General features: G+C 43.3%; 1 protein-coding gene and 1 non-coding gene across 2 annotated transcripts; both read left to right on the forward strand.

The window, feature by feature from the left end:
- The first annotated feature begins 4,287 nt into the window (after positions 1 to 4,287).
- Positions 4,288 to 4,361, forward strand: trnai-aau (transfer RNA isoleucine (anticodon AAU)). Its single transcript has one exon. It is a non-coding gene; the product is annotated as a tRNA-Ile (tRNA).
- A 390-nt stretch (positions 4,362 to 4,751) lies between these two features.
- Positions 4,752 to 13,209, forward strand: LOC118395340 (TNFAIP3-interacting protein 2-like). The gene is made up of 6 exons (XM_035789074.2): positions 4,752 to 5,565; positions 6,212 to 6,514; positions 7,848 to 7,937; positions 8,345 to 8,680; positions 9,116 to 9,238; positions 11,465 to 13,209. Exons 1-6 carry the CDS (start codon positions 5,203 to 5,205, stop codon positions 11,597 to 11,599), a joined length of 1,350 nt encoding a protein of 449 aa, XP_035644967.1. The 5' UTR covers positions 4,752 to 5,202; the 3' UTR covers positions 11,600 to 13,209.
- The last annotated feature ends 2,357 nt before the right edge of the window (positions 13,210 to 15,566 follow it).

A 15,566-nucleotide genomic window follows, 5' to 3' on the forward strand; every position in this document is an offset into this window, starting at 1 on the left:
GTGTCGTTTGACTTAGCAAACGAGGATCGGATGTCGTCGACCTTCTTTTCAAAATGGTTGACGAAGTCATCTGCAGAGAGGGGGGGAGGGGGAGGAGGATTCAGGAGGGAGGAGAAGGTGGCAAAGAGCTTCCTAGGGTTAGAGGCAGATGCTTGGAATTTAGAGTGGTAGAAAGTGGCTTTAGCAGCAGAGACAGAGGAGGAAAATGTAGAGAGGAGGGAGCGAAAGGATGCCAGGTCCGCAGGGAGGCGAGTTTTCCTCCATTTCCGCTCGGCTGCCCGGAGCCCTGTTCTGTGAACTCGCAATGAGTCGTCGAGCCACGGAGCGGGAGGGGAGGACCGAGCCGGCCTGGAAGATAGGGGACATAGAGAGTCAAAGGATGCAGAAAGGGAGGAGAGGAGGGTTGAGGAGGCAGAATCAGGAGATAGGTTGGAGAAGGTTTGAGCAGAGGGAAGAGATGATAGGATGGAAGAGGAGAGAGTAGCGGGGGAGAGAGAGCGAAGGTTGGGACGGCGCGATACCATCCGAGTAGGGGCAGTGTGGGAAGTGTTGGATGAGAGCGAGAGGGAAAAGGATACAAGGTAGTGATCGGAGACTTGGAGGGGAGTTGCAATGAGGTTAGTGGAAGAACAGCATCTAGTAAAGATGAGGTCGAGCGTATTGCCTGCCTTGTGAGTAGGGGGGGAACCAGCTGTGAGAACTCCTTCAAGACTGTTGCTTTTCCAGCAGTCTTGAAGGAATTCCCACATGTGCTGAGCACTTGTTGCTTTCCATTCACCACTGTCAAACTCTTCCCAAACCATATCAATTGGGTTGAGGTCGGGTGATTGTGGAGGCCAGGTCATCTGATGCAGCACTCACTCTCCTTCTTGGTGAAATAGCCCTTACACAGCCTGGAGGTGTGTTGGGTCATTGCCCTGTTGAAAAACAAATGATAGACCCACTAAGTGAAAACTAGATTGGATGGTTTATTGCGGCAGAATGCTGTGGTAGCCATGCTGGTTAAGTGTGCCTTGAATTCTAAATAAATCACAGACAGTGTCACCAGCAAAGCACCCCCACACCATCACACCTCCTCCTCCATGTTTCACGGTGGGAACCACACATGCAGAGACCATCCATTCACCTACTCTGCATCTCACAAAGACACAGCGGTTGGAACCAAATCTCTCAAATTTGGACTCATCGGACCAAAGGACAGATTTTGACAGATCTAATGTCCATTGTTCGTGTTTCTTGGCCCAAGCAAGTCTCTTCTTATTATTGGTGTCCTTTGGTAGTGATTTCTTTGCAGCAATTTGACCATGAAGGCCAGATTCACGCAGTCTCCTCCGAACAGTTGATGTTGAGATGTGTCTGTTACTTGAACTCTGTGAAGCATTTATTTCGTCTACAACTTCTGAGGCTGGTAACTCTTATGAATTTATCCTCTGCAGCAGAGGTAACTCTGGGTCTTCCTTTCCTGTGGCGGTCCTAATGAGAGCCAGTTTCATCATAGTGCTTGATGGTTTTTGCAACTGCACTTGAAGAAACTTTCGAAGTTCTTGAAATGTTCCGTATTGACTGACATTCAAGTCTTAAAGTAATGACGGACTGTCGTTTCTCTTTTCTTATTTGAGTTGTTTTTGCCATAATATGGACTTGGTCTTTTACCAATTAGGGCTATCTTCTGTATACCACCCTTACCCTGTCACAACATAACTGACTGGCACAAACGCATTAAGAAGGAAAACAATTCCACAAATGAACTTTTACCTAGGCACACCTGTTAATTTAAATGCATTCCAGGTGACTAACTCATGAAGCTGGTTGAGAGAATACCAAGAGTGTGCAAAGTTGTCATCAAGGCAAAGGGTGGTGTAACGTTCGTAGTTGGGAGAGAGAGAGGAGGACCAAGGTGCAGCGTGGTAAGTATTCATATTCTCTTTTAATGAAAACGAATACTCGAACAAAAACAACAAAACACGAGAACAAAACGAAAACAGTCCTAAACGGTGAATTACAAACACAGAACAGAAAATAAACACCCACGAAACACAAGTGGGAAAAGGCTACCTAAGTATGATTCTCAATCAGAGACAACTAACGAGACAACTAATGACACCTCGGTGGCGGTTCTGGCGCGGGACGTGGACCCCACTCCACCATAGTCTTTGTCCGCCTCCTCAACCACCTCCGTGGACTCTATCGAGCGGCGGCGTCGGACTGGGGACCCTAGCAATGGGTCCCGAATGGACAGGAGGTTCCGGCAGCACTGGACAGGCGGGAGTGAAGGACGACTCCGGCAGCACCAGAGTGACGGGCATTCCGGCAGCTCCTGGCTGACGGACGGCTCTGGAAGCTCCTGGCTGACGGACGGCTCTGGCAGCTCCTGGCTGACGGACGGCTCTGGCAGCTCCTGGCTGGCGGACTGCTCTGGCAGCTCCTGGCTGGCGGACGGCTCTGGTAGCTCCTGGCGGACGGATGGCTCTGGCAGCTCCTGGCTGACGGACGGCTCTGGCAGCTCCTGGCTGACGAGCGGCTCTGGCAGCTCCTGACTGACGGGCGGCTCTGGCAGCTCCGGACAGACGGGCGACTCTGGCAGCTCCGGACAGACGGGCGACTCTGGGAGCTCCGGACGGACGGGCGACTCTGGCAGCTCCGGACAGACGGGCGACTCTGCCAGCTCAGGACAGACGGGAGACTCTGGCAGCACAGGACATATGGGAGACTCTGGCAGCTTAGGACAGACTGGGAGACTCTGCATAGCTCAGGACAGACGGGAGACTCTGGCAGCGCTGGGCATGAGGAAGACTCTGGCAGCACTGGACAGGCGGGAGCACCTGTAGGGAAGAGACGGAGAGACAGCCTGGTGCGAGGGGCTGCCACCGGAGGGCTGGTGCGTGGAGGCGCACTGCCTGCCCAACCCTACCTGTCTGAATGCTCCCCGTAGCCAGGCCAGTGCGGCGAGGTGGAATAGCCCGCACTGGGCTGTGCTGGCGAACCGGGGACACCATGCATAGGGCGGGTGCCATGTACCCCGGCCGAGGAGACGCACTGGAGACCAGATGCACTGAGTCGGCTTCATGCCAACTGGCTCGATGCCCAACCTAGCCTGGCCAATACGAGGCGCTGCTATGTACCGCACCGGGCAATGCCTGTGCACCGGGGACACCGTGCACCTCATGCCATTTTCGAATTGTATTGCACTGTAATGAGAATGGTATTGATATTATTGTGTAATTTATCTAATAATCACTGATTCAAAATACAAATAGTTACCAATCCATCAGTTTTCTTGGATAAACTTAACTGCATTAAAGAGCATTGGGATGCCATGATTCTCTCCACTTAGTGAGTTCTCTGTCTGCTAACCTGCTAAAATAATGGTCAATAAATAAATCTGTCAGTTGTCTGAACCAATGTTTTGACTCATTTTCGTGTTTATTTGAGTTCATGGCCTTGGGCAGTGGTGGAAAAAGTACTCAATTGTCATACTTAAAAAAAAGGTAAAAATACCTTAATAGAAAATGACTCAAGTATAAGTGAAAGTCACCTAGTAAAATACTACTTGAGTAAAAGTCGAAAAGTATTTGGTTTTATGTATCAAACGTAAATTGAATAGCTAAAATGTACTTAAGTATCAAAAGTTAAAGTCAAAGTATAAATCGTTTCGAATTCCTTTTATTAAGAAAACCAGAGGGCACAATTTTTTATATTTTTTATTGATGGATAGCCAGGGGCACACTTCAACACTCAGACATCATTTACAAATGAAGCATTTGTGTTTGATGAGTCTGCCAGATCAGAAGCAGTAGATGACCAGGGATGTTCTCTTGATAAGTATATGAATTGGACCATTTTCCTGTCAAAATGTAACGAGTACTTTTGGTGTCAGGGAAAATGTATGGAGTAAAAAGTATATTGTTTTCTTTAGGAATGTAGTGAAGTACAAGTAAAAGTTGGCAAAAATAGAAATGGTAAAGTAAAGTACAGATACCCCAAAAAACTACTTATGTAGTACTTTGAAGTCGTTTTACTTTAGTACTTTACACCACTGGCCTTCGGCAATAATTCTACCCAGAAAATTGTGATGAGCTGTTACCCACTCAGATCCTACTTTCTTTAGGGCAGTGGTCTACATCGAAACGGAAAATGAATGTGACATTGGTAACCGATTTTGTTACAATTGTATCATGATTTGTTACGCCTTGGTGCGACCTGCCGTTGTTACAATATATCATCACGAACTTGGCTTGAAGAGTGAACACATGTTCTTTTTAATTTTCTCACATTCAGGTGTCATCTGGCCGGTTAGCTCAGTTGGTTAGAGCGTCGTGCTAATAACGCGAAGGTCGCGGGTTCGATACCCGTACTGGCCATACATTTTTGGCTACAATCGCAAAGTAGGCTCGATACATTTGAGGTTGAAAGTTCATTGCCTACGGGTAAACTAACTCATTTATCACATCATGTTGAATACAACATCTGGTTTGTAAACAATTGAATTAAGCACACTAGATGAGGGGTACATAAATTAATTTCATTAAATGTATCGGAATTGTCATTCATTCGGGAAATAGAGCTACCGGCAACTCATTTACATTCCATCCGATAAAACAGAGTTGCTTCACGGATTTTTACCAACGCGGATTACTCAAGAAAAGGCCGTTAGTTTAGAAACCGTCAAACCAGAATTGCATGATCTGTGGATTTACTCACGTCACAAAAGGGAGGTAACGTTAGCCTACTATGTTACCGGAAAAGTCGTACGCATGTGCAAATAGTTCAAGCAGCTGCGTTTTTTTTATTTTGCTCCCGTCAAACTGTCAATTTAGTCCAGTGTCCTTTATTGTTAGAACATTTATGAAGGAACGAAAGCATATAATTTAGATTGTTACTGGAATGGATGATTGATCAACTCGGAAAGGAGTTGTCAATTTACCCGACGTTGTTAAAAAGTAAAGTACAAGAAAAATCCACCTATTGTCTCGGGGAAGCCCCTCTTGGAAATCCCCTGTAATTATCGGAATTATATATTTCCAAATTCAGATGAGGCACATCCTTTAGGCTACATAGTTGACATCCTCCTCAACCTAATCTTGAAGACATGTTGCATAACCTACGAACGCAAACTCTGTCGAACTAACAGAATCATTTCAGAAGCTGATGGAATATTGAAGATTTTTCCCCATCCACATCTGTCAGAAGCAACAGCGATAAATGACCTCTGGAATAAGGAACATGACTGGAATAAAGAACACGATGGATGTCGATTTGGATAATGATACGCTGAAATCAAAAATACGGAGCTGCCATACATTGACTACTTTTTACCACGAAACTCGGCTGGAGATTGACACATTAAGTAAGAAAATCAAGAAAAGGGACAATTTAATCGCAGATTTGAAGGCTAGGTTAGGCAAATACGAAAACACCTGTATCAATGTGGAAGGGTATGACCCTGTTGTCATAGCACCGGCCGAATCTTTGCTGGAAAGTTTATGCAAAGAAATCTGCAAGCTGAAGCTCAAATTGAAAGACACAGAAATGAATGCGGTTCAGCAAGCAGAGTTGAGACAACAAGTGAGTAGAATTTACTGTATGTTATGTGTTCTTAATGTGTATCATGTGCATTTAATGTTTAGGCTAACCCTGTGAAACATAGTTGTGCTTTTTAATATTAGGTTATAGCCCTACTTAATTTCAAAGTCTGCTCTGCAAGTATTAAAACGATCATTGATGACATATATATATGAATTTTCTTTATTTCATTTTCAATTTGCACATTATGAAAGCAGGGTAGTTTAGGCCTACTGTAAATGGTCTTCTCTGAAAATAGCCACGAGCCTACACCATTCCTATATGCACTTGGTCTATTGGGAATGGGAAGACTATTAGTGTAGGCCTAAACTTGCCAACCAGGCTTGATAAAAATGTCCCTGCTTCAAAACCACCTTGCAGTACAGAGAGGATGTTGCTATAGCAAAAACCTCTCTTTTTCCATTTCAATGTGAACAACTGCAGCGGTGCAGGTGTCAGTGTTGTTTCGCCTTAACTTCATAAAACAAACACATCTGTGTCAGATACAAGTCATAATTCAATACAATAAAACATTCCAAAAAGCTATATTGTCCATCAATAATAATAATCTATATTTTTTAAGTATCTTCTGCATTTGACACACATTTGACACTGAAGCCTATTCTATTCTTTTCTCCCACCCCTGAAGGAGATACAGAGGTTGCAACAGCTGCTGAGGGAGATGGAGCGAGAGCTGGAGAGTGTGATCCGTCAATCAGACCACGAGAAGGACCAGGATATCCAGAGGCTCCGCTCTGCCCTGGCCGAGAGGGACCGTGCCCAGGCCACCCGTGCCGTCCTGTGCACCTCGCTGGCTGGAGAGGCCGACCAGCTCCGGGGCCAACTGGGAGCCACAGTCAGGGTGTGTCAGGAGTTACTGGGCCGACTAGAGAGGGAGAAGGGAGGAGAGAGAGTGACGGAGGAGGTGAAAATGCAGCAGAAGGCAAAAGAGGTGTGTATGAAGGTTGTATAATTAAGCAATAAGGCCCGAGGAGATGTGGTATACGGCCAATATAGCACGGCTAAGGGCAGTTCTAGACACAGCCCTTAGCCGTGGTATATTGGCCATATACCACAAACCCCCGAGGTGCCTTATTGCTATTGCTATCTGCATTCAGGGCTTGACTCACCCAGTTTATAATCATAAAGATTATAAAGAAATGACAAGTGAGAGGTCTAGCTGGTGTCTCCATGTGGAAGCACACCTCTCCAAAGTGCGCACAGTTCCTACGTAATATCCTACGTAATTGTTTACGCATTCAAAAATGCTCCATTCTAAATCGCAATCCGGTCAGGTGGGCATGATTTGAAAGCGTGTTCTATTGCTAGCTAAATTACGAAATACGATTTTTACAGTGTTAGGCTTTCACAAGGTAAGTCAGAGAAGCAAATACACATTTTGGTGCGATTATAAAATAATCACGAGTGCATTTAGATGCGTGTTCCCTGCCAATTTTCGTCACAATACGCCATGTCATCTTGTAAATAACTGTACATCAAACATTGTGATCATAATCGTTGGCACTGTATATTACTTGAGTTTTATGATATGGAATGGGGAAGTGCACATTTGAACTAAGGGGTGTTTGGCTTGCTTGTGTGACATCAAAGTGGTATTATAATCCTCAATGTCTCATCTTTCAAAATACATCAAGTCCTCTTTATTTATAGCATTTCCCTCACTCAGACAACATTTGCGGGAGAGATGGGGGTAACTTATTGTCACGCGCGGTGGTCAAGTTCAGTCAAAACCAGTACTGCGCTGGGAAGCAGAGACCTTGCATTTTGACTTCACATATAGCATGTTACTGTACAGCCACTGTGTTCCAATTTAGGCATTTATCATCACCCATATCTGCTATTTTGAACCTGTAGACGGGTACGAGTGTAAATAGCTAACTCATATCCACAAACTGTGTATATACCGAATGTTATATTCAGTATATGTGGCCTATGCGGGAATCTAACCCAAAAGCCCACAATCCTGGAGTTGCAAGCACTAAACTCCAACTGAGAGAGGAGAACAGCAGTAGCTACATCCGAGCTACAACCCCATCGGCAAATTACGTATTTTCAATGTCTTGTGCTCACTGGGAAGAGCACTGTAACTGTCTTTCAAACATAACAATGAAAGCAATGAAAAAGAGGTGTGTGTACTAAAGCATTTGGAATCGCTCTGTCTATGCCATTATGTGCTTTTCAGTCAAGTTATTTGTGTTTGTTTCTGTTGGATTTCTAAATGGAAAGTATCATTTTGAGCTCTTGTTTCCCCTTTTCATGGTCAGGTATTGGATTATACGGAAGCTGGTCGCGTTGACATTCGAGTCAGCAAACTCCAAGAAGAGAACCAAAAGCTAACTCAAAGAGTGGCATATGTAAGCAGGAACACACTGTAGAAACCCCATTCTACCCACATGAAAAAATACTATAGTATACTATGGTATTCACTGTTTTTGTAGACTTTACAGCACTATGCACAGCAGTGCACACTACAGTGAATACTGTAGTATTGAATATACATGACTCTAGTATACTGTACTATTTACAGTTTATTAAAGTATAAATACTATAATAAAGAAACTGTAGAACACATAAACTGTAGTAATTACTGTCGTGTTTTTGCAGACTGTAGTTATCCAACATTGTCATAGCATATGGGCTATCAGAACCAAAGTTGAACAGCCTTCTGTGTGTGTGTTTGTGTGAAGCTATGTGTGCGCAAGTGTGTGTACATGTTTTTGACTAATGTCTCCCTCTTCCCCTCCCTCCTTAATTTTCCCAGGTGGAAGGTCTAAACTCCAAATGGCAAAAGTATGACTCGAGCAGGGAACAGTATGTGAGGTACCTGTGTCAGAAGCTGAATGAGTCTAGTGCCCTGGCTGTTTCCTCCAGCCCTGCTCCAGGTATGGGGCATAGGTTAGGGCCCAGACCTACACAAGAGCCTGGCCTGGACTTGTTCCCAGAGTTGGCCTCAGCCAAAGCTGGTTTGCTCCAGCAGGAGATAGCCAGGCTCAACGGCCTACTGGAGGAGAAGTTGGGGGACTGTGGGAGGTTGGGGAGAGAGCTGGATGAGAGCAGGAGACGATACAAGGACCGTATCCAGATGCTAGAGCAACAGGTTAGTGTGGTCTAGGATCGTCTGACTCCTCTCTCTTTCAATTTGTCTTTCTTTCTCTCTCTCACGTTCTCTATCTTAATTTTTCTCTTTCTATCTCTCTGTTTGTTTGTCCCTCTGTCTCCCCACTCTTGCTCTCCCTCTTCCTTCTCTCTCTCTCTTTTATTTATTTTACCTTTATTTAACTAGGCAAGTCAGTTAAGAACAAATTCTTATTTTCAATGACGGCCTAGGAACAGTGGGTTAACTGCCTGTTCAGGGGCAGAACGACAGATTTGTACCTTGTCAGCTCGGGGGTTTGAACTTGCAACCTTCCGGTTACTAGTCCAACGCTCTAACCACTAGGTTACGCTGCCGACCTCTGACACGTACACATCAGAAACATATCCCTCTCTCTTTCTCACACACACCCTCACCTTTTCCCTCTCTTCTTCACAGGTTCTCATCTACACAGATGACTTTAAGTCGGAGCGGGCAGACAGGGAGAGAGCGCAGGGCAGGATCCAGGACCTGCAAGAGGAAGTATCTCGACTACGGGAGCAGCTACACACACAGGCACAGGTGAGGCCACACACACACACAGTCATTACTAACATACATTACATACAAACGTGTTACAGGAGTAAAATAAATAGCCATGAAAGGAAGCTTTTATGTCCCTCCCCTATTTGCCATGAATTTCAGAATTGATGAAACAATGACGTTTCGACAGACATGTTCTTCATACAGTTCGCTAACGGCTAATAAGATACAGTATTTGTATTTATTAGGGATCCCCATTAGCTGTTGCCAAGGCAGCAGCTACTCTTCCTGGAGTCCAAACACATTAAGGCACTTACATTACATATAAAGCAAAGATAAAATAGTACATCATAAAACATTATTACACCACTACATATCTACAATACAAAATGTATAATACAACAATACAACAATATTACAATGTACGTGTGTGTAAAGTGGGTGTGCTAGGGCTTGTGTGCGTATGCGTGTGTCTGTACCTTTGTGTGTGTCTCTTCACACTCCCCGCTGTTCCATAAGGTGTATTTGTACTTGCTTTTAAAATCTGATTATACTGCTTGCATCAGTTACCTGATGTGGAATAGAGTTCCATGTAGTCATGGCTTTATGTAGTACTGTGTGCCTCCCATAGTCTGTTCTGGACTTTGGGATTGTGAAAAGACCTCTGGTGGCATGTCTTGTGGGGTATGCATGGGTGTCTGAGCTGTGTGCTACTAGTTTAAACAGACAGCTCGGTACATTCAGCTTGTCAACACTTCTTACAAAACCAAGTAGTGATGAAGTAAATCTCTCTTCCACTTTGAGCCATGAGAGATTGACATGCATATCATTAATGTTAGCTCCCTGTGTACGTTTAAGGGCCAGCCGTGCTGCCCTGTTCTGAGCCAATTGTAAGTCCCTCTTTGTTGCACCTGACCGCACAACTGAACAGTAGTCCAAGTGAGACAAAATTAAGGCCTGTAAGACCTGCCTTGTTGATAGTGTTGTTGAGAAGGCAGAGCAGCGCTTTAGACTTCTCCCCATCTTAGACCGTCATGAGACAGGTTAGTTTTACCCTACTGATGATGTGTTGTTGCAATAGTAATTGCAGGGTTGGCCTGTAGTTCGCTAACGGATATTACGATACAGTATTTGTATTTATTAGGGATCCCCATTAGCTGTTGCCAAGGCAGCAGCTACTCTTCCTGGAGTCCAAACACATTAAGGCACTTACATTACATATAAAGCAAAGATAAAATAGTACATCATAAAACATTATTACACCACTACATATCTACAATACAAAATGTATAATACAACAATATTACAATGTACTGTGTGTGTAAAGTGGGTGTAAAGTGGGTGTGCTAGCGCTTGTGTGCGTATGCGTGTGTCAGTACCTTCCGAGCTACTATGCCTGTTGTATCAATATATTTTGACGATAACAGTCAAACAGTTTAGTCACCTCAACTTACTCAATTTCCACATTATTCATTACAAGATCTCGTTGAGGTTTAGGGTTTAGTGAATGACTTATCCCAATACAATGCTTTTAGTTGTAGAAATATTTAGGACTAACTTATTCCTTGCCACCCATTCTGAAACTCACTGCAGCTTTTTGTTAAGTGTTGCAGTCATTTCAGTCGCTGTAGTACCTAACGCATATAGTGTTGAGTCATCCGCATACATATACACACTGGTTTTACATGTCATGAGTAAAGATTGTGAAAAGTAAGGGGCCTAGACAGCTGCCCTGGGGAATTCCTGATTCTACCTGGATTATGTTGGAGATCTGGATGATGTGTTTTGTTAGACAGGTACCTCTTTATCCACAATATAGCAGGGGTTGTAAAGCCATAACACATATGTTTTTCCAGCAGCAGACTATGATCGATAATGTCAAAAGCAGCACTGAAGTCTAACAAGATGGCCCTCACATTATTTTATCATCAATTTCTCTTAGACAATCATCAGTCATTTGTGTAAGTGCTGTGCTTGTTGAATGTCTTTCCCTATAAGTGTGCTGAAAGTCTGTTGTCAATTTGTTTACTGTAAAATAGCATTGTATCGGGTCAAAAAAGTTTACTATGGTTTGGTAACAGGCTGATTGGTCAGCTATCACATTAGGGAACAACAAAGAGCACTTCCCTAAAATAATAATAATGCTATAATGATCATTTTATTTATTTGGAGTGTTTCATACATTATCCTCAAATTGCTACTATGCCTAGTTAGGCTATGGGAAGGAACACTTTTACTCATGATCATCATTCATTTATCTTCCAGAGCCCTACTAGAGATGCCAACTCCACGTGCCGAGTCCATAAAGGACACCGGATCTCCCCACGCATGAGCACGGACTCGGCCGAATCACTGCTGAGGAACAGCGCCAATCCACCTGTGACAAAAATCAAAAACTAAAAGTGGGCCTTAACCTGGGGCGGCGTCAGTGGTAATTAGCACCCAGTCCCACCTGGACAAAGTGCGTCAGGCTATGAGCTCCGGCGTGAAGTTTCCCCTAGGTACAGCTATAGGATAATCTTCCGTTCCCCAATCCAAACCATAAAGTGGGGAAAATGCAAAACTGACCCAACATCTAGGGGCAACTTTGCCCTACTCCCAAGCTATGAGAGTTACTGCCCCTCCCTCCCCATGGGGGTGTTAAGACAAATATCGCTAACTGACGATAATTGAGCACTGAAAAAAAAGCACTACATGCACCCTAAGAAGGGTTAGGACCGGGGAGCTTAGAAAACTTGACTAGTTCAACTGGGTTGTGTTCATTAGGCACTAAATGGAAGAAAATGGACTGAAACAGGGACTTCAGACGCCACCATGCTTTTTGGTTGTTAAAAGACTGAATCGAATAGATTAGCGATGCAGAGTTGGAGTGTCAGTACTAGCTTGGTGGTCGTAGTGGGAGAAATAGTGCTAGCACTTTATTTTACAGTACATAAAAGACCAGGTATTTACCAGGATACTACATGGTAAAATGATAACACAGTAGTGACTTTGAATTATCTGTTTCTTTCGGATTCGTAACAACAAACACCACTGGCCACCATTTGAATGGGTTGAGTTCCTTGAAGGAAATACCATAAAGTACCCATTGTTACCATATAATTTCAGAGTAAATACCTGATAAATACCAGTTTAAAAAAGTAAGTGTAAAATATTTTTTTGTGAAATACCTTTGGTTTGGCAAGATGAAGCGATTTCCAGTGCAAACCCACTCATGTTTGACTTCATGATCCATATGAATTATCACATGATACTGCATGGTTGTGTTTCTGTGTGGAGATGGTTGATTGCGTGGTCTGTAGAAAATCTAGATGGGAAATTGGATGTTAATTACGATATTTGAATGTCACATACCTCAATTCAATATTCCGGCATCAAATTGTTAACCTGTTGCACTTTCCTAACCTGTTTACCAAAGTTGTCATTAATGCACATATTTATTTTTTTAGATTTATTGGATTTGAAATACATAAGCTTCTTTCCGGTTGAAGATACTGTAATAATGTTGTCTGTCATTAGCATGGCGCTATTTGTTGTACTGTATATTTGGATGTTGTTCACGTTTTGAGTAAGTCATCTATTTTCAATTTAACCTATAGATGTTGACCTATGATATTTGTGCCTGGAAATATGTATTCACAGTATTATATATGATTGAATATTTATTTGCTATTCGTGGGGCTTTTTCAAATGGGCAAATCTTTATAGTGCTGTGTCAAAATGAATATCACATAATATGTTTTGAGGTGTCGTCTGAATCCTGGTACACCGAAACAGAATGTTTCCCAAATCCTGGTAAGACAAGACAGTGTGGGAGACAAATTCTCCGCAACATGGCAACCTTAAAAAAAGTGACATTTGAAACTACATTTGGAGAAATTACCTCCGAACTGACACAAGTTTTATTTTTCTAGAAGCCATTGATTTATAAACATCAAAATGTGATTATCTGTTTTAACCTGTTTAATTGAAAGGATATTTTTGTAATAAAAAAAATGTTGTTTGACCAATCATGTGGAGTGTTTGTGATACAAACCAGACATCATCTCAGCTTGAGGAACTTTTGTTGGATTTTAGTTTGCTTGGTGGATAACTGCCAGTCAAGTTATAGTTTGGGGTGCAGAGTCATGAGGAGTGACAGTGTGAGACAGCGAGGGGCTCTGACCATAGAAACTCAGGTCCCACAGTATGTGTGTGTGTGTGCATTTGTGTGACTGTGTATGTTCCTTGTCTGACTGTGTGTTTGTACACACTTTGGAAAACCCCTTCCCAGAGTAGCCTGAATGGGCACTCTGTCCTGTGTGTCTGTTCCACATTCCCAGCTGTCCTGTGTGGCTGAAGTGAACACAGCAAGTGGACTAGAGACCAGTGAGACAGAGGCTCTAGTTACATCCTGGCCCTAACATCTGATTTGGGATCAGTTATCTTCAGAATAGTTCTCAAATCATTTTGAGTTAAACAACACAACAAGTCCAGGACCAGTTGCTACAGGTATAATATGGCCTTAGGGAACTGGACATTCCCTGTCAGAGAGTAGTTATTTAAAGGGGAGGCAGATGAAGCACCAAACAAGGTGTGTGTGTGTGTGTGTGTGTGCGTGTGCGTGTGTGCATGCGTCCATGTGTGCGCGTGTGTGTGTGTGTGTTAGAGACACTAAAGTAGTAGATCGCTGGATCATTATTGTTTTTAGTTTTTATTTAGTGGGTAGATCAGCTTTAATATTGCAGAGCTCCATTGTTATTGGAGTCCCAGTGTATAGCAATCTTGAAAGTGAGACAGATCCATGTCACACTGTTCTGTGTTCTGGTATTATTTGAACACAATTGAATTATTTAGCAATTCAAAGAGGTATAGATGTTACTTTGTTTATTGTACCTTTGTTTTTTCTATATTTGTATTGACGATTTAGCCTAATGGCTGATATTGATGTAGTGTATTATGACTGCCTACAGAGGATTATAGTGTCACATACAGTATATACAATATGGTTTTAATAGGTATTATGTGGTGTGATATTGTACAATAACACAATAGAATTCTAAACTCTAAACTTCAAAACTCTAAAAAGTGTCCTGAACAGCCTTTAATGATAAAATCCTATATCCTGCCTCCAGTATTTATGCTGCAGTAGTTTATGTCAGGGGGCTAGGGTCAGTCTGTTATATCTGGAGAATTTATCCTGTCTATCTGGTGTCCTGTGTGAATTTTAGTACGCTCTCTCTAATTCTCTCTCTCTTTTTCTCTCTCTCTTTCTTTTTTTCTCTCTCAGAGGACCTGAGCCCTAGGACCATGCCTCGGGATTACCTGGCCTGATGACTCCTGGCTGTCCCCAGTCCACCTGGTCGTGCTGCTGCTCCAGTTTCAACTGTTCTGCCTGCAGCTATGGAACCCTGACCTGTTCACCGGACGTGCTACCCGTCCCGGACCTGCTGTTTTCAACTCTCAAGAGACAGCAGGAGCAGTAGAGATACTCTGAATGATAGGCTATGAAAAGCCAACTGACATTTACTCCTGAGGTGCTGACCTGTTGCACCCTCTACAACCACTGTGATTATTATTTGACCCTGCTGGTCATCTATGAACATTTGAATATCTTGGCCATGTTATAATCTCCACCCGGCACAGCCAGAAGAGGACTGGCTACCCCTCATAGCATGGTTCCTCTCTAGGTTTCTTCCTAGGTTCTGGCCTTTCTAGGGAGTTTTTCCTAGCCACCGTGCTTCTACACCTGCATTGCTTGCTGTTTGGGGTTTTAGGCTGGGTTTCTGTACAGCACTTTGTGACATCAGCTGATGTAAGAAGGGCTTTATAAATACATTTGATTGATTGATTGATTGATATATATAGAAGTAGAGTACAGACACTAGGTCACTGTTGCCGTACAGATGCAAATAGGGCCTCCTTTATAGGAATTGTGACCTCCGTCAAAAAAGGCCTCGCTAATTGTGTCAAGGGACTATAGCAGCCGAAAGAGTTAGAAACTCCATCAGAGGTTTCAAGTCCTCCGAAGAGCCAAGTCACAGACTGTGTTCCAAATGGCACTCTATTCCCTATATAGTGCACTATTCCCTCAAAAATAATACACTAAATAGGGAATAGGGTGTCATTTGAGACTTAGCCACAGTCTCGAGATGACATAGCACGCCGGATGCTCACCCACTCATATGCAGTCTGGGGAAGATGGATGCGGTTGGGCCAGTTCTTATCATTCTCACACATTTACATCTATTGGATGGTTCCACCCTGGATGGTTCCAACCTTGAATATGTGGACATCTATAAGTACCTAGGTGTCTGGCTAGACTGCAAACTCTCCTTCCAGACTCACATCAAACATCTCCAATCAAAAATCAAATCCAGAGTCGGCT

This window comes from Oncorhynchus keta, chromosome 16, assembly GCF_023373465.1.
Source record: "Oncorhynchus keta strain PuntledgeMale-10-30-2019 chromosome 16, Oket_V2, whole genome shotgun sequence".
NCBI classification, from domain to species: Eukaryota; Metazoa; Chordata; class Actinopteri; order Salmoniformes; family Salmonidae; genus Oncorhynchus; species Oncorhynchus keta.